The 25,072-nt window shown below is 40.9% G+C and overlaps 1 protein-coding gene across 4 annotated transcripts in view; it reads left to right on the top strand.

The window, feature by feature from the left end:
• Positions 1–25,072, top strand: part of ITPR3 (inositol 1,4,5-trisphosphate receptor type 3) — a 145,223-nt gene that overhangs the window by 48,853 nt on the left and 71,298 nt on the right. For all 4 annotated transcript variants that reach the window (XM_031965057.1, XM_031965056.1, XM_031965055.1 and 1 more), the window contains 6 exons: positions 777–847; positions 14,679–14,800; positions 21,778–21,864; positions 23,583–23,741; positions 24,071–24,169; positions 24,596–24,679. In XM_031965057.1, coding sequence (XP_031820917.1) covers positions 14,702–14,800; positions 21,778–21,864; positions 23,583–23,741; positions 24,071–24,169; positions 24,596–24,679 — 528 coding nt within the window. In that variant the 5' untranslated portion in view covers positions 777–847; positions 14,679–14,701. The remainder of the gene's footprint in view (positions 1–776; positions 848–14,678; positions 14,801–21,777; positions 21,865–23,582; positions 23,742–24,070; positions 24,170–24,595; positions 24,680–25,072) is intronic.

Genomic DNA, 25,072 nt, shown 5'->3' with positions numbered 1-25,072 from the left:
TTCTCCATCGTCTTCATTGATCTTCCTACCTCACTCTAAGCCAGAAGGAATTTGAGGTCTTAAGAAGTAGCAAAGTTAGAAATTGAGAAGATGATCATCAACTGGAGGGTATGGCTGAATGAGTTGTGGTAAATACCTCCCAATTGATGGAAAGACTTGAATGAAATAATGCAGAGGGAAATGAGCAGAACAAAAAAAAAGTTGTAGACAGTAACAGCAATATTGTTGGAGAACAACTGTGAATGACTAAGCTTTCCTGAGTAATATGAATATTCAAGTCAAAAGGATTTAGGAAAACTCTATCCGCCTCCAGAGAAGGAACTGATATATGTATAGTGTGGTTATACACACACACACATACACACACACACATACACACACACACACACACACAATGTTGGTCTTCTCTTATGCAGGGCAGGGAGGATGGGAGACCATTAGACTAACTCAAAAAGTAGCACGTCTCCCAAAAGCAGTATAGTACAGTAGAAACTATCGACTTGGGAGTCAGAGAACTCTGTATGTTGACAGTCTGCTTCTTTCATTACCTGTGTGATCTTGGGGCAAGTTACAGCCTCTCTGGGCTTCAATTTTGATGATAAATGATGGGGTTGGATTACATGGCCCCTAAGGCCCCTTCAAGCTCTTGATTTTTGATCTTACAATTTTGAGCCCTCATAATATCATGAACATGCAGCTGGAGACACTCGGAAGCCCTAACACTTTAGTGTTAATTGGGTTGAATTTGTTATTGATGAGGCTATTCTGTTTCACAGGCTGGTGGATGATCGCTGTGTGGTAGAGCCAGCTGCTGGTGATCTGGAAAACCCACCAAAGAAGTTTCGAGGTAAGCCTTTCAACCAGCTTGATCAGAACCGCAAGTACAGGAGAGGGTTGAAGGGGTGTTCTGGGAGGGCATCTTTCTCTTGGTCTCTACTTCCAGCCATCATGCATCAAAGGAGCTTACCATAGAGCCTTCCTTCCTGCTTCCTAGAGGTGGGGATGGGACTATCATATCCCTTTTTTTGCCTAGACTGGGCTTCTGCTTAGGACTCTTAAGAACCTTTCTTTTCTGGATCAGGAAGACTAATCTTCCCAAGTTCAAATCTGGCCTCAGACACTTAATATCTGGGCAAATTACTTAACTGGAGAAGAAAATAGCAAAGCATTTCAGTTTCTATGCCCAAGAAAACCCCACCTGGAATCACAAAGAGTTGGACACAACTGAACATAATTGTACAACCACCACCACAACAAGGGTGGGGAGGGGCTCTCCATAATTTGGAAGAGGAGACAGTAGGGGTAGCAGGGAGCATAACAAATCAGCCATTCTTGAAAATTAAGGACCCTGGTTTGTGTCATGATCTGGCCACTCTGTGGAGGAATGTCTGTCAGACTTTTCTAATATGAAGACCCTTTTTAACATCAAAAAGAAAAAAATTTCACTGACCATTCTCCTTCCTCAGAATATCCAGGATTGTGATAGTACTAAAAGTATCCTTTATTTGAGAAAATATGTAACTGCATGTGGATCCTTTAATACTAAAGGCTCGCTCTCCTGTTTGGGGAGTATCTGAGCCGGAACATTTCATGTAGGGCCAAGTTATGCTTACTTCTTTCCTGGCTACCTCTCCCAACTTTTCTTTGATTTTCTTACCTGCACCTTGTCCCTTGAGCTAGAACTTTACATCTCTGGACTATGGGCCTCCTCCCTCCAGTTTCTGTTAACTGTAAACTCATCGGGAGTAGGGATTATCTAGCTTGTTTATATTTGTATTTCCAATGCTTGACACTATCTGGCACATAATAAAGAGTTTATTACAGGTGGTTCTATTTCTCTGTGTCTGTCTCACTGTCTCTTTTTCTTTCTGTTTTTGTCTCACTGTCTAACAGCTAACATTGATAACGACTTAAAGGTTTTCAGAGCATTTTACACATTACCTCATTTCGTCCCTTGCAACAATTCCATCACCACTCCAGGACTCCTCTCCTATTACTGGGGTCCTAATCGACTGTTTGGGAATGTCTGACTGAGGGTATAACCTTAAGCAAGTCATCTCCCCTCAAAGGGCCTCATCTCTCCACTTGGTAAAGCCATGCCCCGCTTGCCTCATCCCAGTGCTATGCTATTCAAAAGAGATCATGTGCCTGGAAATGCTTTACACGCTCTGGGTGTCATCTTCATTATTATTTTCTGTGATTGGGAAGGGAATCAAGAGACAGGCAGACAGATCCCTGGCGTGATGGGTGAGGCCATGTGGGGTGCGGTATGGAAACAGGCAGGAACCTGCCAGTCTTGCTTGCTACCATACTATTCCTGCCTACACTGGCTGCTCAGGGAGAGATTAGCTAGATTTGGTCTCCCAAAGGATTTTGAGACATATGCAGATTTTAAGGAAATCCTAACCCCATTCCCAATCATATTCCCTACCCTCAACCAAGTTGAAAGGTGGGATATGTTGTTAATGGGGATAGTACCTTCTGGATTCTGTTGCCCAATAATCTGGGATTCAAAGGGTCAGCAGGGAAAAAAGTACTCCATACTTGATTCTTTGGTCTCCATGTGTTCAGATTTTTCTAAGGGGACTCTCTTTAGATCTTCAAGCCTATTGCCAAAGAGTTATGGAACGAGGGAAAGAACATATAAAGGTATGGGGTCAACTCTCTAGCATCTCCATTGGGATCTTATGCTTAAGAATTATTGTCCAGATAGAACCTTTGTTAAGAAGGACCCAGAATAATGAGTGGCCCAAGTCCTCTCATGTCCTGGCTGAAAGGACTAAATAACCCAACTTAAAAAGCTCCCTGTTAAGACTCAAAATTTAAGGAAGTTTGTTTTATGGCTTTATTATGTTTGTAGACCCAATTGATCTTTCTCCCATGGTTAGAGCTGTTAGATATAAGAACAGAACAGATGTAAGGATACTTTTCCAGGACTTATTCTTACTATGGCCTAGACCCCAAGATAGCTGATGGATCCAAGGCTATCAGTTTCATTTAGAGCTGGAGGGATTTAGGTTAGACAATGCTAGCAAGGACTTGCAAACAGAATTCTTTAGGGTTTCCTTCCCAGAGTTCTGGCGGGATCACAAGGAGGCCCTTCCTCCCTCGTGGGAGGGATCCCCTTGGGAATTTGGGATTCCCTTCTAAGGTTTTCCTCTTTGGCCCTGCTGAGAGGGTGGAATATGGGAGTGTAGAGCTCTGTGTGTGTGTGTGTGTGTATCTTTGTACCTGTCTCGGTGTGTCTCTCTCACTCACACAAGAGAGAGACAGAGACATTTGAGGAGAAAAAGATTAGTAGAACACAGACCCATAGAGAGGAGATAGACCCAAGTGGGTATCGGAGACGACAGATACAAAATGACCGAGAGAATGAGTAAGAGTGGAAGGAGAGGAGAGAGGCATATGGAGACAGACAGACAGACAGACCGAGAGGGAGAGAGACTGAAAAAGAGAAAGGAGAGAGAGGTAGAAAACAAATGAACAGGTAGGGAGAGAGGAGGAGCAAGCAAGAAAGAAAAAGGTGTTTGTCTTCCTGGAGGAGGAGGGGTCTATGTTGCTCTGTTGCAGGAAGGGTCTGTGTATTAGGTAGATATGTGTGTTTATTTGCTTCTATGTCCGAGTTAGGTGTATTTGCTTCAGTAGCGGGGTGTGTGTGTGTGTGTGTGTGTGTGTGTGTGTGTGTGTGTGTCTGCTGGGGATATGTCAGGAAAGTGGGTGTGGCCAAAGACTTGCCTGGGGTCTGGAATTGAGAGAATTTGAGGCCAGTTTCCAACAACAAAAAGCTGCTGAACAAACGCTGCTTTGACCTCCCCATTCTTCCCTCCCCCCTCCATTTCCCCAAAGCTAGGGAGGGGCACCGTTCAGATGGGAGGCCTGACTCGGAGCCCCCCCACCTTCCGCCCCCACTATCTCCCCAGCAGGGGCCTGCATGCCCCCATCCCAACTCGGAGCGGGGCCAGGTTCTGCTGTCGTTTTGGCAGCCGCTCTCCCTACTGTGCTTTGAGATGGCTGTGGAAGGGAGACAGCTGCCTTTAACCCCGGGCCCGGCCGGCTCTTGGGAGAAGTGCTCTCCCTCCCCCCTGATCCTGGTCCTGCTGGGAGCTGCCAGGTGAGAGGCAGGGCCGGGCGGAGGTGGCCAGATAGGACGGGCCAGGGTCTCTGCCCTCCTCCTCGACCCTTGTTTGGAGCCAGGGATATTCTCTGCTTGGCCCAGAGGAGCCGTTGTTCTCTGGGTGGGGGGAGTCACCAGCCTAGCTCGTGGTGCTGACTGCCTAGCAGGGCTCTGCTCTCACGTGGAAGGGGCGATAAATACTGGTCATTGTGTTTGTTGGCTGATACTCGTTTAGGGACATCCTACCTATTACTTGGAATCCTTCACCTCTGTCACAAGGGCCTTCCCAGGGATCTGAGGCCTGGGCTAAGGATGTGGTCAGACAAGACGGCAGATAGACAATAAATGATAGTGTCTAAATGCCGTTCAGCACATTTGGCCCCTCTGGAGTTTTACTTCTCCTTCCCTCCCAAGGACCAGCTCACACAAGTTGGCTCTGCCTTGGCACCCCCTGATCCTCTGTCATTGTGTCTGGCTATCCCTGTGGCCGGCGGTGAAGTCAGAGAGCCCAGACTGTTGAAGTTGGGAGAAACCTTTGAGCCCTAAGATAATCCCATGAGTATCTAGTTTTATATGAAACTGAGACCCAGAGCAAGCTCTGTCTTGTAAATGAGTCTTTCCTGATTCTCTCCACTGTGACTTCTGGCTCCCTTTCCCCAAAGTAGTTTGTATTCTCATTGTATTTTTGTACTTACTTACTTATCTGTGTACACGTTTTCTCCCCTGCTCCTTGAGAACAGGAGCTATTTTATTTCTGTCTGCATCTCTATGCTCAGCACATAGTATGAGCTTAGTAAAAATACTACTACTACCACTAATTATTATTACTACTAATATTAGTGAATTAGGGCTAGAACCAGGACGGTACTCTTAAACTCTTGGGGCAGAGATTCTAACAGCTGCCAGGGTGGGGATGATCCCAGAGCACTAGAGAACACATAGACTGGGGCTCTGACCTTCATCTTCAGTAGCCTTCATGACTCAGGCTTCAGGAAGACTGCCCACAAGGCTGGTGATACAACTTCCCTTTCAAGGCTTTTCTAATCTGTCCATCTGGCAGATTGGTCAGGGACAGATTATTTGTTCATATTCTCCATAGGAGAAAATTGAAGTTTGGGAAAGAGATGAATGCCCAGGTTACATGCTCTAGTCAGGGTCAGGGTTGGGATCTAAATCCACTGTATTACATAGGCATTAAGGGGATGGGCTTGGGGCTGAAGTGCAAATTGGGAAAGTGGGGGAGAAAAGAAGGAGGTGTTTTCTAAGCTTTCCATCTTGCCCCGTTTCATTTCCTAATCCTTCTTCAGGTGTTCTCTTGTCTTTCTCCCTTACTTCCCTCTCCCTCATCCTGTGTGTTTGCGCGCGCACACACACACACACACACACAAATCCTCTGGGTTTGTCAGGAGCTGTAATAAGTCCCATGTTGGATGTCCAAACCTCAGGGGTTTTAGCTGCTGCTTGGCTCTCTTCTTTTACAGCCTCCTTCAAGACCTAGCCCCAAGTCCTGACATGCTTAGAGAGCAGAGCTGAAATGCCAGAGCTCAGCACTCCGGAATTGGGGCAGTCTGACATTCTTATTTACTTCTTTTGCTTACACAGAGATGGTACCTCTGTGTGCATGTATGTATGTGCATGTTTGAATGAGCAGTGAGATGTGCCCTGACTGGTTGCATGGCTCCATTATTTGTATTCTTTTACCTCTTCTCCCTCATCTTTTCTTTAAATAGTATTTTATTTTTCCAAATACACATAGTTTTCAATATGCATTTTTAAAAAGACTTTGTATTCCAAATTTTTCTCCCTCCACCCCTCTCCCCAAGACAGTAAATCATCTGATATAGGTTAAATATATACAATCCTTTTAAACACATTTCCATATTTTCATGTTGGGCAAGAAAAATAAGACCAAAAGGGAAAAAGAAAGCTTCTCTCTCATCTTAACACTCTTTGTTTTAGGGTTTCTTGATCCTTGATTCTTCAGGTGTTGCTACCCAGAGTTATGTGACCCTCCCTAAGAGGTGACTACAATTATTAGCATTAAAATTTAACCTTTCCCCTCAATTTAATATTCTAGCAAACATTTAGTAAGCACTTATTAAGAGCAAAGTACTGTGTAAAGAACTGGGGACATAAAGATAGACATGAATCAGTTTGCCATCAAGGAGTATGGGAGACAAGAACCCCTATACAAATAATAAGTAGAAAGTGTAGGTCAAGTAATATAGAGTAATTTCCAAGAAGTTAAGGGTGATAATAATAATAATGGATCAGGAAAGGACTTCTGTAGAAGGTGGGATATTAAAGGAAGTTAGGATTCTCTGAGGAAGAAATAAAAGAAGAGTGTATTCCAAAATGGTGGACAGATTATGGAAAGATACAGAGGCAAAGCATGGTGTATTATGTACAAGAAACAGCTAGCAGGTCACATTTTTCATTTTTTCATTAAAGCTTTTTATTTTCAAAATATATGATTAAATAATTTTTAACATTTACCCTTGTAAAACCTTGTGTTCCAAATTTTTTCCCTCCTTCTCCCTCTTTCCCCCCCTCCCCAGAGAACAAGTAATCCAGTAGATATTAGACATGTGTAATTTTCACAATTATCATGCTGCCCAAGAAAAATCAGATCAAAAAAAGAAAAATGGGAAAGAAAACAAAATGCAAGCAAGTGACAATAAAAAGAATGAAAATTCATATTCAGTCCCCACAGTCTTCTCTCTGGGTGCAGATGGCTCTCTTCATCACAAGACCATTGAAACTAGCCTGAATCATTGTTGAAAGGAGCCAAGTCCATCAGAATTGATCATTATATAATCTTGTTGCTGTGTAAAATAATCTCCTGGTTCTGTTCATTTCACTTAACATCATTTCGTGTCTCTTCAGGCCTCTCTGAAATCATCCTGCTGGTCATTTCTTACAGAACAATAATATTCCATAACATACCAAAATTTATTCAGCCATTCTCCAATTGATGGGCATCCATTCATTTTTCAGTTTCTAGCCACTACAAAGAGGGCTGCCACAAACATTTTTGCACATGTGGATTCCTTTCCTTTCTTTATGATTTCTTTGGGATACAGGTCCAGTAGAAACACTACTGGATCAAATGGTATGCATAGTTTAGTAAATCACTCTTAAGGCTATCATGAGGAGAATGATAATGAAATGAGTCTTGAAGCAGAGCCACGGGCTAGATGGTTATAAATACAAGATTAAGGCATTTTATCCTTGAAGCAACAGAGAGCTAATGAAGATTTTTGAGGAAGATGCGGCATGGCATGGTCATAAGTATTTTTTAGAGATATAAGTTAGGCAGCTCTGTAGAGCACGAATGGAAACCAATTAAGAAGCTACTGCACTAGTTAAGAAAAAGTAAAATGAAGGCTTGAACTAACTAGGTCTGTGAGGATAGAAAAGGGGTCAGATTCAAGAAAAGTTGTGCAAATCAACAGAACATGACTGCTGATTACATGGTGGGGATGGGGTGGGGAGAGATGAGAAAATTATGAATGACTGTGATTGTAAACCTGAGTGACTTCAAGAGTAGTGGTAATTTTGATAGGAATAGGGAAATTTGGAGGATGGATTGGTTTTTTTGTTTTTGTTTTTGGAGGTGTGGGGTTTGGAAAATGTAATGAGCTCCCTTTTGGATTTGTTGAGTTTGAGGTGTCTGCAGGCTATCTGAGTGAAATTATCCTGCATGTGGCTGGTAATGTGAGACTAAAGGTTAGTGGAAGGATTGGGGTTGGTGTGTAGATTTTGTTGTTAACTACAGATAATGATAATTGAACTAATTAGAATGTTGAAGGCTTTTAGGGAGAATGGATAGGGCCTTAGGGGTGTCCTCATTTAGTGTTGCAGGAAAATGATAAACTTGCAGAGGAGACTGAAAATGGTTGGACAGAAAGATAAAAAACAATTAAAGATAACATTGTCACAGAAATTAAAGGAAGAGAAATCATCCGAGGAGAGGGGGAGATTCACTATGTCAAAAGCTACAGAGGGTCAAGCTGAGGACAAAGAGAAGGCCATTTTATTTAGGACAGAGGAGATCATTGCCTACCTTGGAAAAGCAATTTCATTGAAAGGAATGCAAATCTATAGGCAATGATAACCCTTTCTGGGAATTTGTCTGTGTAAGAGAGAAGGAATATAGGAATATAGTTTGAGGAAATAGCATTCATTGAGGAAAAGCACAAATAAAGATTTTTCCAAGATCCAGAAGACACAGACATATGTGTAAGCCTTGGAAGAAGAGTTAATGTATAGGAGAGATTGAAGATGAGAGAGAGATTGATCAAGGTGCCAAATCTCTGTAAGTGAATGGAATGGATAGGATTATGAACATAAGAGATGGGGTTAGCCTTGATAAAGAGAAGGTCTCATCAGAGACCTAAAGCAAAGTTAGAGAGAATGGGGGATTTTAAGCAAGGTTTTCAGGTGTGGAATCAAAGCAAATAGGAAGCTCGTGACAGATAGCAAAGGAAGAGAGTCTTTTGAGAGGAAAGGTAGAAGAAGTGATGAGGTGAGGAGTGAGGAGAGGGTTCAGAGAAGACACTGTTGAAGAACGTGATAGAAAAGAATAAAAGCAGCTGTATGATAGTGAGGATTAGATGACAAATTCCTGGTGAATTTGCTATTTGGTCTCCATGACTATTTAGCAAGGATAGAAAGTGGGTAGTAAGATTTCCAAGGTTGGGATTTATCAAGTGATAGTACAAAGAAACAAGAATTAAAAGGTAGATGATAGTATGTGATTGCACTGGTTAATCAGAGTCAAAACTGTGGATTGTGGAATAGGAATGATAAATTGTAGTATATGGGAAAGAGAGGAAGAGAGACAGGAGGAGGGAGAGAGGAAGGAAAGATGAAGACAGGGAGGGAAGGGAAAAGAAAGGGAAGGGGAATGGGGTCCTCTGAAAATCAAGATTTTGCCTTTACTCTTAGACCTAATTGATCTGTCTTTGTAAAGGGCAGAACTCTGGAGAAGTATACTCGAAACAAAATGTTAACTCAGTGGAAGTGGAAGTGGAAATCTCTAGTTTACATGTACTTAGTACTTAATATAGTTCTACAAGATTGATACCTATGATGATATACTTATAATAGAGTATATAAGAGCCAACAAGAACTGGGAGAGACATTCCATCTCCCACCCGCATCATGGTGGTTGGCCTGTCTTCCTTTATTTCTCCACTGAGACCAAGGCCCGTCCGAAGGCCCTTCAGAAGGCTAGCCAGGCCCCAAGTGAAGGAGACAGACTGTGAAGGAGACAATAAAGACTTTTGACTTTATCCCTGACTATTCTCATGGTGATTACTTTGCTGAAACCCAGGCTGGTCCCGAGATCTCCAGAAAGCTAACCAGAACATTACATGTCTTGGTCTGCCCTATTAGGTTTCTGAAAGGAAGGGCTAATCTTCCACCATATTTCATTTTATTGAAAGTACCCTGAGGGCAAGTATTCTGACTTCAGGTACTGTATTAAACATCAATGTACCTATCAGTTGTCTTCAGGATTGGGTAAACCCTGGGAAAGAAAGCTCCAGGAAGATGAGAGCTTAGATAATCTTGAAGACAACTGAGACTCTCTGGAGCCTCCTTTCACTCCAGGAATACATGGGGGGGCTACCTTTGCTTAGGTTTTCCCCTCCAAGAACATTTTGGAACATTTTTGAAAGGTAGCATGATGGGAGGGCACTGGACCTGGAGTTAGGGAGTTGGGGAAATCTTTGTTTAAACCTTACTCCACATACTTCCTGTCTGTATGATCCTGAATAAGTCACAGAACCTATGACTCACAATTTCCTTATCTGTAAAATAAAGGCGTTGGAGACTAAATTCCCTTTAGCTTTTAATCTAGGATTCTATGATCTCCTGTAGTCAATTCTTGGTCCTTTTAGGGTCCTTGTTTTGTTTTAAGATCTTTTGATTTCTTTCTCCCTTTTTCTTAACTTCTAGCATCAGAATTCCTTAGATTCACGATTGAATTGTTTAGTCCTATTTGACTGCCTCCATCATGAAAACTCCTGAACTGTTGGTATATTTGGAAAGACTTATTCTACGTGAATAGCAGTACTCTTCTCCTCCAGCTAGGCTGATTTCCTAGCTACAATCCTTCTTTCTCACAAATTGTGACTTTTATTGCCTTTGCAATTTTGCCCATACTGTGACTTTCTTGGAGAGCCTTTCCTCCTCAATGGCTGTGAAAACATGCTCATTTGCCAAGACCCAATTCTGCTCATATATTGTCAGTGGATCTTTCCCTAACCACCCCAGGGATCTCTTCTTGCTCTGAGCTCCTGATTCCTCAGACACTATTATGTCCTAACATTACCTGATCGTTAATCTCTACACCATTGCATTCGGTGGTCATTTATTTTTAGTTTGAAGAGCTCTAAGTGAGGAGATATCACATCTTAGGACAGTTCCTTACACTTTTGGACAGTTAGGAAGCTTTTCCTTCTTGGCATTAGGCTAATTTGAAACTCCTTCCCCTCCCCCCACTTTGCTCCTCTATTTAGTTGTTGGAATAAGCTGAACAAATCTCATCACTCTTTCATGCCCTCCCTGATGAGTTTTTTCCATCTTTAGGCTAAATATCTCTTTTCATACAGAATTCATATAGCACAATCTGATGATGAAATGCTCATCCTGGCTACATTTTCTTTCGTTCTTTTAAATTAATTAATTTTTAAAAAATTATAGCTTTTTATTTACAAGTTATATGCATGGGTAATTTTTCAGCATTGATCCTTGCAAAACCTTTTGTTCCAACTTTTCCCCTCCTTCCTCCCCACCCCCACCCTTAGATGACAGGTAGTCCAATGTATATTAAATATGTTAAAGTATATGTTATTGAACTGATGCTGAGTGAAATGAGCAGAACCAGGAGATCATTATATACTTCAACAACGATTCTGTATGAGGATGTATTCTGATGGAAGTGGATTTCTTTGACAAAGAGAAGATCTAACTCAATTTCAATTGATCAATGATGGACAGAAGCAGCTACACCCAAAGAAAGAACACTGGGAAATGAATGTAAACTGTTTGCTTTTTTGTTTTTCTTCCTGGGTTATTTATACCTTCTGAATCCAATTCTTCCTGTGCAACAAGAGAACTGTTTGGTTCTGCACACGTATATTGTATCTAGGATATACTGTAACCTATTTAACATGTATAGGACTGCTTGCCATCTGGGGGAGGAGGTAGAGGGAGGGAGGGAGGGGAAAAATCGGAACAGAAGTGAGTGCAAAGGATAATGTAAAAAATTACCCTGGCATGGGTTCTGTCAATAAAAAGTTATTTTAAAAAAAGTATATGTTAAATGCAATATGTGTATGCATATTTATACAGTTATCTTGCTGCACAAGAAAAATCGGATTTAGAAATAAGGTAAAAATAATCTGAGAAGGAAAGCAAAAATGTAAGTGGACAAAAACAGAAGGAGTAGAAATGCTATGTGTGGTTCACATTCATTTCCCATAGTTCTTTCACTTGGGTGTAGCTGGTTCTCTTCATTATTGAACAATTGGAATTGATTTGATTCATCTTATTGTTGAAGAGGGCCATGTCCATCAGAATTGATCATCATATAGTATTGTTGTTGTCTTGTATAATGATCTCCTGGTTCTGCTCATTTCACTCAGCATCAGTTCATGTAAGTCTCTCCAGGCCTTTCTGAAATCATCCTGCTGGTCATTTTTTACATAACAATAATATTCCATAACATTCATATACCACAATTTATTCAGCCATTCTTCAGTTGATGGGTATCCATTCAGTTTCCAGTTTCTAGCCACTATAAAAAGAGCTCCTGGCTACATTTTCTGATCATTCTGGATTACTGATGTCTTTTGTCAAATGTGATACCCATAATTGAAGACGGTATTCCAGATATGAGCTGACTGTGGCTAAGTAAAATAGGACACCATATTTCTCTGATTGTTTTTAGTTTTTTAGTTGCCTTATTACTATTTTGCTTCATTCTGAACTCATAGTCCATTAAAACCCTCAGATCTTTCTATGTCTCATTCTGCAGACTGAGTTCATCTCTCTCTGCCAGGTGGTGAGTAGCATGTTTCATTATTTTTCCTTCTAGGATTATGGTTGGTTGTTTCATTGGTCAGAGTTCTTAATTATGTTTTTCAAAGATTTTTATCTTTACGATATTTTCGCAATAAATGTTCCTTCCAGTTCTACTCTCTCCACTATCAGCTTATATAAGTAAGTCTTATTGGGTTTCTCTGAAATTCTCTCCATCATTTCATACAGCACAATCTGTTCAGTCATTTCATTTGAATTCGACTCTGTGACCCCATTTTGAGAATTTCTTGGCAAAGATATTATGGTTTACCATTTCCTTCTCCATTACCATTACCAGTGGAAAAGAGTGGTTTACCATTTCCTTCTCCAGCTCATTTTATAGATGAGGAGCTGAGGTCAGTAGGGTTAACTGACTTTCTCGGAGTGATGCAGCTAGTGAATATCTGAGGCCAGATTTGAAATCAGGAAGATGAGTCTCCCTGAGTCTAGACTCTGTTTTCTATCTGCTATACCACCTAGGTATCCCTATAGTACAATAGTATTCTGTTATATTTATATTTCATAATCTATTCAGCTGTTCCTCGATTGATAGACACCTCCTTAGTTTCCAGTCTTTTTTCACCACAAAATGAACTGGTAAAATATTTTTGTATATATGAGTCATTTCCCTCTTTTTTGGAGGACTCTTTTTTGGAGTCTTTCAGAGTATAAACCTAGTAGTGTTAGTTCTGGGTCAAAGGGTGCAGTTGGTTGACTTTTGGGATATAGCTCCAATTTGCTTTCCAGAAAGGCTAAATCAATTCATAGCTCTACCAACAGTGCATGAATGTGCCTATTTTGTCCTCCAAAATTTGTCATTTGATTTTTCTGTCAGCTTTGCCAATCTGATGGGGGGGGTGGTGGAGAAGAGGAGGGAACCTCGGAGTTGATTTCCTTTACATTTTTAAAATTTTTAGTGATTTAGATCATTTTTTTTTGTAGCACAGTTAATATTTTCAATTTCTTCTCTTGAAAAAGTGCTCTTTTCTTGTTTTAATATCTTTTCATGGTTGTTAATCTTGTTTTCTCAACTGGACTGTGAGCTTCCCAAGGGGAGGGGATGTCTGAGACATTTTTGTTTGTTTTAGGGGACTGTTCCCAAAACAATTTAGTAAATATCCAATAGAGGGAAATAAGAATCCATTAGAGAGAGATCAGATACATAGTACCTGAAAAGAATAGAGAAGCAGAGGAAGAATGGAGAAGGAAGAGAAAGAAAAGGAGGAAGAGGAGGAAAAAGAGAAAGAAGAATGGGAGAAGGTATACACTTATATCTGAGACCTAGGGTTAGGGTCTTACCATGCTGAAAACCCAGCTTCCTCTGATTCTGCTGGGATCTGCCTATTTCACAGGCAAAGTGCCAGCAACCCATGAGCTATTGTCCAGACCTGAGTCATACACCCAGCCTTAGAGTCTCTAATCAGAGGGTACCACCCATTCTACCCTCCTGCAATCTGCACCCTACCCATTTGCAAAATAAGGGGGTTAGATATTAAACGATCTCTGAGTTTCTCTCCAACTCTAAATCCATGATCTCTTGGGTCTAATCAGTCTTCTAATTTTTGTGTTTTTGCTTCTGAAATTCCATTTACTTGGAATGTACTCTGTCTCCAACTCTCCTTTCTTGTAAACTTCCTACATGGCTTAGATGTCAACACTTCCAGGAAGTATTCCTTGACTTTCTCATCTGAAAGTGAGCTCTCTCTCCTTTTTTTGAACTCTACCCTTCCCCAGAGCACTTTTATTGGCCATATTCTATCCTATATTGTAATTGTAATTGTATAAATGAATGATTGTTCCTACTCATGGGAAGTTTTCTTTTTTTTATTGTATGTGGAGGTAATCCAGGTTAAATGACTTGCCCAAAGGCATACAATTAATAAAGGTCAAGTGTCTGAGGCTAGATTTGAACTCAGGTCCTCCTGACTCCAGGGCTGGTTCTTTATCCACTGTGTCACCTAACTGCCTTCATGTGCACTTTTCTTGAAGGCAGCGGCTAAGGTTTATTTCTTTGACTTTCCCTTTCAGGGTTGACCACAAAAATATTTATAAATTAATGAGATCTTTGCACTATAAATTCAAATGTTTGGCTCACTTACTTGAACTGAACTTTGTTGGGACAGTACAGTAATCATCCCAAGTAATTCATTGCCTGATACATTATATTCCATTCCACCTGGGCTGCTTTCCCAGGCCCAAGTATTGCTTTATAGTTTAGTTATCCATTGTCAGAATGAAAGGTAACCACATAATCCAATTGCTTTTTATGGAGGAGAAGGAAAATTAACTTATTCAGAGATCACACAAGATATCAGAGATCAGGACTTCAGGGGCTCTTTTCACTAAATATGGCTTTCTGAGATAGACTGTGTCAGCCTAAAAGAGTGTGGTATTCTCCCAGTAGCCTCTTCTCTCTCCCTCCCAGAAATGCCTCCCAATTTAAAGCGTCATTTCCCTCTGTCTTCTCTTTCAGACTGCCTTTTCAAGGTGTGCCCCATGAACCGATATTCAGCCCAGAAGCAGTACTGGAAAGCCAAGCAGACCAAGCAGGACAAAGAGAAGATCTCTGATGTTGTCCTACTCCAGAAGCTGCAGGTGAGGAGGAAGAGGACCCTGGGGAGGAGTGGAAAGGGATCTCAGGACATAAAACATTGGAGCAGAGAATGTTAGAATGTAAAAATTCAATGTTGGAAGGAGACAAGATAGTCCAAACTTCCCTGGGCCACTTGGGCTTCTCTTTGACTAAAAGTGAAGTCTGTTCATCTTCATTGCCAACTACTCATTTTGTCTTCAGTGTGCAGAGATTTCCTGCTGCCAATCTTCCTTTGCCCACATTGTCCATTTTCCACTTCTCTGACTTGCCCCCAGCAGACACTTGACCCTGTTCCCTGATCTTGTTGCTCTTTGTTATGACTGAGAGTCCTTTCCAAGGACTTGACCTTGGCCTGAAGCTCTGACCTTGAGGCTGTCTCCAGCCTTACTTCCCAAGACTCTCTCTAGCACACTTAATCCCCTTGGGTGGTTGCTCAAGCTTGAGCTAAGAGGATGAGCTTATTGGGGTTAAGGAGCAGGGAGGATCACCCTGCGTCCCTGCTGTCCCTTGCAGCTGCCTGGCAGATGTGAGCAGTACAGGAAGTGGGGGTGGGTGGTGGACCCATTGCCTGTGGCAGAGTTATAAATAACTTCAAGTTTGTCTCTTCCTGGCCAGGAGGAGGGTGGCCCGTCTCTTACAGGGTTCTTTTCTCCTCTGTGACAGGCAGAGGCTGTGTCCCATGCTAATTCAGAGCCAGGTGTGTAAGAATACACTATCACACACACACATGTGCACACATTCAGATGAGTATTTGCTTATTCATAGTTTCATACTTAATACATTTAGGGTTTAGTAGGGTGCCTGACACACTAACAGGTCCATAATAAATGCTCTTCAACACTTTGCACAATTAAACTAGAGGTTCATAATCAGAGAGTTAAATACATTAACAGGCCCGGTATCTGTGTATCTATTTATTTAAAAAAAATTTTTTGGATAACCATTTCAATGTTATGCATTCTGCCTTAGCATTAAAACTATTGTTCTGAAAAAGGAATCTATAGGTTTCATAAGACTGTCAGAGGAGTCCATAACCCACCCCCTTCACTTAGACTCATTTTTTAGATATAGATGTACACAAATTCACATCCTTGGTGTGTTGTTGTTGTTTTTTTGCTTATACACAGTCATAGATATAGGAAGCAGGATCACATGTACAAAAAGTATTGCACGTGGAGTTGGAGGACCTAAGTTTGAATCTTCGCTTTCATATTTATGAACTCTCTAGGCCTTAATTTCCCCATATATGAAATGAGTTTTGAACTATGTGGTTTCTAGGGTGCCTTCCAACCCCAACAGCCCATGTTCTGTGACATCTACTCACAAAATGTCATCTAACACATATACTTACCACAAAACTCCCACTCTGATACCTCATCAAGGCATTTCTTGAGGGCTTTGCCAGCTAAGTTCAAGCTCAAGTTCTGGCAGGTTCTACAATCTGGGGAGAGGACCAGCCCAGCTAAGTACAGAAAGTCTCATTACTAGTAGGCTACATACATGATGACTCTTTGGCCATAGGAACCAATGAAATTTTAAAAAACCAAAATGGCCCTATCAGACCAATGTGGGCTCCTTTCTACTTCTTCAATAACAATGGCCAGGCAATGGGGATACAGATGCCAAAAATCGAATTGTATCAATCTTGATGGTCTAGCAATAAATCTAGAAAGGAAGTTACTAATAAGTAGTAAGGTGATCTAGAGTTCTCCTTGAAAAGGCCAATAAGGGAACATACAGAAATGGTTTTATTCTGTACCCAGAGGCAACTAAATACACTATTGCGTGGGATACTAGGTCATCTTGTACTTCAGTACTTGTGATATGTGCATGCAAAAAGATGTGGAAGTAATTACAACCTGTGCACTCACATTTGTTGTAGAGGATAAACCAGATTTTCCAAATTAAATCAATATATATTTGATATTAAATGACTTTAATTCAAAGCTGGAATAGTGAGATAGGTAGAAAGGGTGAAAATAATGTTGAGACATATGGTTCAGAAATAAGGAATGAGAGGGAACAAAGAGTTATATCTGACACAGAAACCTCACAACTATGTATCATCCCCTTCTTTGAGAACTGGACAAATGCTGAATAACATAAAAAAAATCCAAGTGATTATCTAAATTATCTTGTTAACAAGGAAAAAATTCCTCATTATTAATGTGGAATCCATTTCTGAATCAGTCTGTATTTAGTGAGACCATTGGCTTTTTAGAGGAAATATCAAAATGAGTACTAAGTTAGATAAAATAATAAAAATGAAGAGAAAAAATAACATGCAATTAAAATAACTCCAACCTGACTTATTTAAACGAGGTATTGATCTTTAAAAAAATGGAATATGAACAGAAAAAGGACCTGATTTGCCATAGCACTTTGAGTCAAAGGTTTAATTGACATCAAGTGAAGAGACCAAATTAATTTAAGAAGCACTTTAGTCAGCAGATATTTATTTGGTTTACAAACCAAATAGAGATTTATGGCAGCCAAAGGCAATACTAGTTTAACATGTCAACTCATTTGTAAAAATGTTACAGAGAAAGATGATGGAAGACAATAAGCACAATTGGAGATAATAAAATAGAGGGAAGCTGTAAAGGTAATCAGTTTAAAGAAAGCTTGGCAAGGCCCCTAACTAAACAAAGCCATATTGAGAATATTTAAGGATGAAACTGGAAGGAGGACAATAATCAGAAGAAAGAGGGAAAAGATCAGCAAAGTGCTTTATTCATTCATTTTAAATAACAAACCCTTTTCTCCATTGAGAAAAGTAGACCTGCCCACTTTTAACACTATGGTTTTGGATATTCCTCTAGAAGATTATTATTGAATAGAATTATGGTCTTGGATGTTATAGGAAGTATATATGAGATGGAGGAAGGGAACACTGTTGATGGTGACAGTGACAATGAGAGTAGTGAAAGTGGAAAGGGGGAAGTGAGAGTCAAGACAGACAGAATGAGAACAGTGAGAGTGAAAACACTGAAGGAGATCAGCAGGTTTTGACCTCCATGTTCCCAAGCTTTGGTGACTCCTCTGTGGCCCATTCTCTCACCTTCCAGCTCCATCCCTGTGGAATGTGGTTATTTAGAACTAGAAAATGGAACAGTTTCTTTCACCCTTGAATGAATGAGATTGAGTGGAGCCCATGGCAACTTGGTGTAGTATGAAGTGCAGAAATTTCAACCACTGCAGTCCTTCTCAATCCCAAAGATACTCCAGACCTTATTTCATTCATTTCCAATTCATACCCTCTTCTTAGATGATGCAGGGAGATCTGCCCTCTGGTCAATGAAGCTTAGTTAGGGAGAGCAGTCTCTGGATTTTCACCTCATTAAACTTAGTAACACCTTGAGCTTGGAGGACAGAGATCCTGCAGTACAAGTTCTCAGTCTGTTTTATCACTGGTGAACTCAGAGATCGGACTGATTGCCTCCATTCCCTTTACCCAGACTTAGACTCAAAGACCCAGACTTGTCTAATGAGCAAAAGGAGCACTGGCCAGTCAATCAGCAAACTTGGCTTCTCATCCCAACTCTGCCACCGATTCACTGTGTGACTTTGGGCAAATTATTTCTCTCTGAGTCTTAGCGTTTCTTTTTGTAAAATAAAGGATTTAGACCACATGGTAACTTATATTCCCTTGTAGCTTGGGTAGTTTGTGAGTAATGTTAGGAAATAAGATATTTCTTGGCTCTTTCTAGATATGGGTTCACAGTATCAAGAAGAAACTTTAGAGATCAATGGTCATGAGGGGATCATAAATTTATATCTGGAAGGGTTCTTAAGAAAGTAGTAGTATTGGAAAGCTTGCTGAATTTGGAGATAAAACACTTGGGTTCATACCCTGATTGTCATTTATTTTTTGTCTTATATTCAAATTGGGTCTCAGGATCCTTATCTGGAAAATACAAGGATTGGATTTGGTGACTTTTAAGGATCAAATCTTAAAAGTTTAATACAGTGCCTGGCACTTAAAAGGCACCTAAATGCTAATTTGATTTACCAATTGGTCTACCTCTCCTCATTTTATAGATGAGAAAAGTGACACCCAGGTTAGATAAGTAACTTTCCCTTTGTCATTCAGATAGTTACTGGCAGAACTGGACCTAACACATAGGCTGCCAAATCACATTCTTACTACAACATTCTGGGTCTCAGCTTTGGATTCTCACTCTGGACTTGGCTACCTATCGAGTGCCTGCTCCAGCTGGGCTGGTTCTGAGCTTAGGAGTCACTGACTCATTTTAGATACTCTAAGGGATAAGAGCATCCGGGAATCCTTTCAAGAGTGGCACTGACTCCCACCCCCAGACTTTGGGGAGCTGGGCCATGTCTTGCTCTTCCCTGCCTGCCTGCCCTCTACCTCCGCGCTTTTGTCTCAGCTCAAAGAGTAAGTCGGCTGGGCCTTAGAGGGGAGAAGCCAGGAAGAACTGAAATTAGTAGAAAGGAATTCCTGACTGAGAGATGTGAAGGAATGCCTAGGGAAGACTTTTTTCATGTGAAAAAGAAAACATTAGGAGAACCACCATTAAATTTGAACTTTCCTTTGTGATGTAAATAATCATATCTCATATTTATAGAGCTCTTGCTTTGTGGCTTACAAAGTGCCTTTCTCACAATAGCCCCATGGATAGATAGTGCGAGTATTGCCTTCTATATTGTACAGATGAGGGAACTGAGATAAAGGGGAATGAAGCCCAGGAGGTCACCTAGCCAGTTGGAGTCAGAGGTGGGGTCATAGGAGCTGGTAAGAAACCTTTGATTCAGAAAAATAGAATAAATTGTTCCAGGTCTCACAGGGATTAAATATCAGAATTGGGATGGCAGAGGCAGACAGAGGTAGGATTCAAATCCAGAGCTCTTTCTAGTGTGCCTCTTTCCTTACCCATTACCACTAGGTACTCTGTTGCCTGCTGAGGAGAAAAGCCCTTGTCAAATACAACAAGAAGTAGCATTAGAAAGGACGTGCAGTCCACTGGGGGTGTGGGAGTTAAGAAAGAGGTGATCCAATCCAGGATGGAGGAGTGTTTTTATGGGGTTTATATTGGCAGAAAGTTTGTGCTCTAACAATGGATGTGAAAGACATCCAATTCAGTTGGGAAATCTTTCCTTGTAGGATTTTAAGAATGGGTAGACTGTCATCAATGTTGGATGTTATTCAGAGCCTTAAGCCTCTCTTGCCTGTAATCAGCTTCTTGGGATGTCATTGGCTCAGGCAAACAACTCTAACTCTTGAATCTTTAGTCTGAGATTGACTTTTCATGATCCCTGAGGTCAGAAATCTGCTGTACTTGATATAGGCAATTACCTATATTCTCATTTCTCGATTGCTATCACCACCTCTGGTGGCTTAGATTTAGCATTCACTTCTCTCTTTCCCTTTTACCCATTGTTTGCCCACACTCAAGACCACAAAGTACTGTGTCCTTTTTTTTTTTTATTCAATAGTATTTTATTTTTCCAAGTACATGTAAAGATAGTTTTCAACATTCATTTTTGTAAAACTTTGTGTTCCAAATTTTTCTCCCTCCTTCCCTTATTTCCTCCCTTCCCAAGACAGCAAGCAATCAGATATAAGTTAAATACATGTAATCTTTTAAAACATATTCCATATTTGTCATGTTGTGAAGGAACAATCAGACCAAAAGGGGGAAAAAACTATAAGAAAGAAAAAGCAAACAAACAATGAAGGTGGATCAATGCATAGTTTGATCCACATTTAATTGCCACAGTTCTCTCTCTGGATGTGGATAGCATTTTCCACCTCCAAAACTAGTTTCCTAGCTTCATAAGGGAAAAGAAAGCATGTAAGTTAAGAAATAATATTCTAAACTTAGATTAGTAGAGAGGGAACATGATATAGTAGTTAGAGAGAGAGAGAGATGGCTTCAAAGTCAATGAAACTTGGATCCAAATCCTGATAAGACCCTGGGCAAGTAACCTTTTCAGGGCTTGCCAAGCTTCTTTCTAAATTTGTAGGTTGGTAGAAGGAGCATATTCATTTTGAGTTTCCTAATCTAATGAAATCACAGATCCAGCACAGAAAAGTGATAGGAAAAGTCTATCTGGTTCCAGATTAGATCAGACCTATGCTTTCTAACCTAATCAATAACTACAGTTCTCCAGGTTTAACCTGGTCTAGGGACTTTGCCTAGGAGATGGATGTTGTATTGTCTGCTTTCACCATGGCCCTAAAAGAAAACGGCTTTGTCTATTTAGAATATATGGTGGCTAAGTTTGTAACTTATTTATCTGGTTTTTGTGGAGTGCTACCATTGGTCCACTCTTCCAATCCAAAGCTCATCTTCAGCCAGTCAGGAAGTCTCTGGTTTGGGGTGCTTCACCTTTAATATTTTTAAATCTTTCATGATCTGTTGCTCAAACTTGATCTGTAATTTTAGTCGTGCACTAATACACTCTGAGAAGTAGTGTGGCTTAGAAAATAGGGAGATTCCCTCTGTCAGGAAGACCTGGATTCCCACCTTTAACTTACACATTTCATATTGACTGCATGATGCTGGACAGGTTCCTTAACCTTTCACTGCTGAAGAGCATTCTGTGACTAGGAGTTGCAGAGAAGTCCTGGCCTTTCCTCATTTTCCTCAGTCTCTCTTGACTAGGAAAGGCTGACTTTGCTTTAGTTGTCTTGAGCTATAGCTTGCCACTGGACCCAGATGGCTCTGGAGGGAAAAGTGAGGTAGGTGACCTTGTACAGCCTCCTTTGCTTAAATCCAATTCACTTGAATACCATGGTATTACCTCCCTAATTTTGAGAATGAAGGATAAACAACAACAATCCTGGGACAAGGAATAATGAATTTCTGATCTAATGTGTCTATAGTGTTCCCATGATAGTTCATTTGGGAAAGATAGAGTATTTTTTGTCATAGGGGCCAAACCCCACAGAGAGACTCTCTTCTAATCCTTTCCTTATTCTTTACTTTCCCCTCAAATTTGTATCTTTTTGTAGCATGCAGCCCAAATGGAACAAAAGCAGAACGAGACAGAAAACAAGAAAGTTCATGGAGATGTGGTGAAGTATGGCAGTGTCATACAGGTAGAGACTTACCTCCATCCTCATTGCTTCAGTGTCTCCCTCCTTCCTCCATCCCAACCTCAAACTCCATTTATCCTTCATATCCCCTCATTCATATGTGCTTGGAAGTTGGTGCCCTTTAAAGAAATGAACTTATCATTTCTTCTTTCTTTTCCTCCCCTATTTTATCTGGAGAGAATTGGGAGGAAGTGTGATATCAGGAGGAAACTTAGGGAATGGAGAAGGTGACCTTAAGTTACCGTTTCTGAGGTGGTAAACTGACCCCTGGGACATAAGGATGTGTGTGGATGTGTGAGCAGGTTGATTTGTCTCTCTGTGTTGTGATTTTGTGAGTGTCTTGGTATAAGGCAAATTGTTTATAAATTGATTAAAACTTGGGTATGATTGTGAAGGTGTAAATTTTTAGCTCTTTGGGTTAGACTGTGATGAGCATGACTGTAAGATTTGGATGTTATAAGTGTATTTTTGTGACTTTATGAGGCCAAGGTGTGATTTTTGTGTGGCAGTATGATCTCATTTGTGTGGTTTTGTGACTAAATCACAAATGCATAGCATGATTGAGACTTGGTTAATGTAGCTCTCTCCCCCCCTCTGCCCCCCCCCTCAATTTCATGTACTTCATGTACTACTTAGAGGTTTTCACAGGATATAGTGAGGAAACAGAAAAGTATCTTGAAATTTAGGGCCACATAAACTTGAATGCATCAGCAGAGGACAGAAGGAACTGAACATTTTCTCCACAAGTTAATTATAAATTGTGAGATTAGGCATTAATTTAAGTTTCACCATTTGGAGCAGCATTTTAAGAATCTTTCCCCAGAATTTGTATAATAGTATCAAAAGGTAACAACTTTCAGAGACTATTTCGTGAGCCCTGATTCTGTTGTAATTGATGGGTATGATTGTGTATATATATATATTTTTTTTTTGGTCACTGATTCTGTCTGTGATTAATAGATGATTGATCATGAATGTGTATGTTTTGGTGGCTGCGATTCTGTGTGACTAATGGTGCAATTATGAATGTTCTTTTTGGTTGACTGTCTTTATGACTGTGCTTGTGTGTGACTGATGAATAGGGTTGTGAATGTGTCTTTTTTTGGGGCACAATAAAGTGCCAAGTCTGGTGTCAGGAAGACTCATTTTTGTGAATTCAAATCTGGCCTCAGATACTTTCCAGTTATCTGATTCTGGGCAACTCATTTAACCCTATTTGCTTTAGTTTCCTCATCTGTAAAATGAATTGAAGAAGAAAATAGTGATTCGCTCCAGTATCTTTGCCAAGAAAACCTCAAATGGGGTGACAAAGAGTTGGACATGACTGAAAAATAACTGAACTTACATTTTTTGTCAATTTTTTTTCTTTTTGTGATTGTGATTCTGCATGCGACTGAATGGATTTTTTTGGGTGATTGTATAATTGTGCTTCTGTATGACTGATGGGTGTGGTTGTGAATGTATATTTTCTGGTGACTATTTATAACTGTGATTCTCTGTATGGTATGATATGTTTGTGAGACTGTGCATGAATATATTTGAGTAACCAGGCATATGGTTTTTGTGAGTCTCTGTGCATGTTTGACTGCCTGTGCCATGGTGTATGTGTGGGGCCTGAGATAAACATTGCTGGCTCAGTTCCCTTTGCTGGGAGCTCTCACTTGACCCTTGGGGTTGGCCATCACAACTTCCTGTCCCTATCTCCTTTTCTTGTCTTTCAGCTTCTTCACATGAAAAGCAACAAGTATTTGACTGTGAATAAGAGGCTGCCAGCTCTGCTGGAGAAGAATGCCATGAGAGTGACTCTGGATGCCACTGGAAATGAGGGCTCCTGGCTCTTCATACAGCCTTTCTGGAAGCTTCGAAGCAATGGGGACAATGTGAGTCCCCAGCTGGTAACAGAGAAGAGTTAGGAAGGAGCTGAGACTTCTCACACATCAAAGGGCAAAAGGTCCCATTAGAGGCTGAGACAATTGGATTGGGTATTTCTCCTGTATCTTTGTTTCTGATCCTTTTGGGGAATGGGCTGGGGTGAACATTGACCCTCCAGTTTCACATAGGAAGAAAACAGGGCCCAGAGAGAAGATTGGAAAGCCTGGAAAGAAAATGTTAGGAAAGAAAAGGTCCTAAGAAAAGGTGGGTGACTAAAGGGAGGGAGTTCTCCTTCTCTCCCTGTTCCTTGTATTCTCACCTGTTCTCTCCCAACCAGGTGGTTGTGGGGGACAAAGTCATCCTGAATCCTGTCAATGCTGGACAGCCTCTGCATGCCAGCAACTATGAGCTCAGTGACAATGCCGGCTGCAAAGAGGTGAGCCAGAGGGATTGGGAGGGCTTTCTGTCCCCTTTTTTTGTCCTGTTCTTGGAGGACTATGGGGTAACTGTTATCTGGGCTGATGAAGGATGCCTGCACAGATAGTTTCTCCCATATCTCAGTATGTTCCTTATAAGGGCTAATCTTGATGAGGGAGGAGAGGCAGCGATGAAGTGAGTGCCCTGGGAATAGGAGTGCTCAGGGCTCAGGTTAGGATTTAACTATTGGATACAGAAGATTGAATATATCCTTAAAACTGAATGTCTTCTTCACTGGGCTCTGAGTGGGGGAGGCCCACGAGGGCAGAGGAGTGTCTGCAGGTGTCCCTCTCCCAGAGATGACTCTGCAATGCCCTCCCAATCTCTATACCCTCAGTTACTTGGCACCTCTGGGACTTTACAGGATTTGTTTTCCTTCACTCAGGTCAACTCTGTCAACTGCACCACCAGCTGGAAAATAAACTTGTTCATGAAGTTCCGAGACCACCTGGAAGAAGTTTTGAAAGGGGTAAGAGCCTTAGAGAAAAGATCTTCAAGATAATGTTCTTTGGTACAAGTGTAGAATTTCTGCTACTTTGGACCCTGTGGTCAGTGGATTTTTGGAGCTCAGGAGTTCTGAGCTGCAATTTAACTAAGTCATTCGGGTGCCTACTAAACTCAACATAAAAATGATGAGTCTCCAGAAGGAGGAACCACCAGATTGTCCAAGGAGGGGCAAACAAGTCCAGATAGGAAATATAACAGATCAAAGCTGTTAGACTAGTAAGTGTGGACTTGTGCGCTTTCTCTGTATCTTCTCTACTCTAGCCTGAGAGAGAGAGAGAGAGAGAGAGAGAGAGAGAGAGACTTAGGCTTTAAAGAAAAAAAATATATACTTTTCATTTGCTTAGTGATTTCCCCA

This window comes from Sarcophilus harrisii, chromosome 4, assembly GCF_902635505.1.
Source record: "Sarcophilus harrisii chromosome 4, mSarHar1.11, whole genome shotgun sequence".
NCBI classification, from domain to species: Eukaryota; Metazoa; Chordata; class Mammalia; order Dasyuromorphia; family Dasyuridae; genus Sarcophilus; species Sarcophilus harrisii.
Note: the sequence above shows the minus strand (reverse complement) of the source record. Positions and strands in the feature narration are given on the sequence as shown.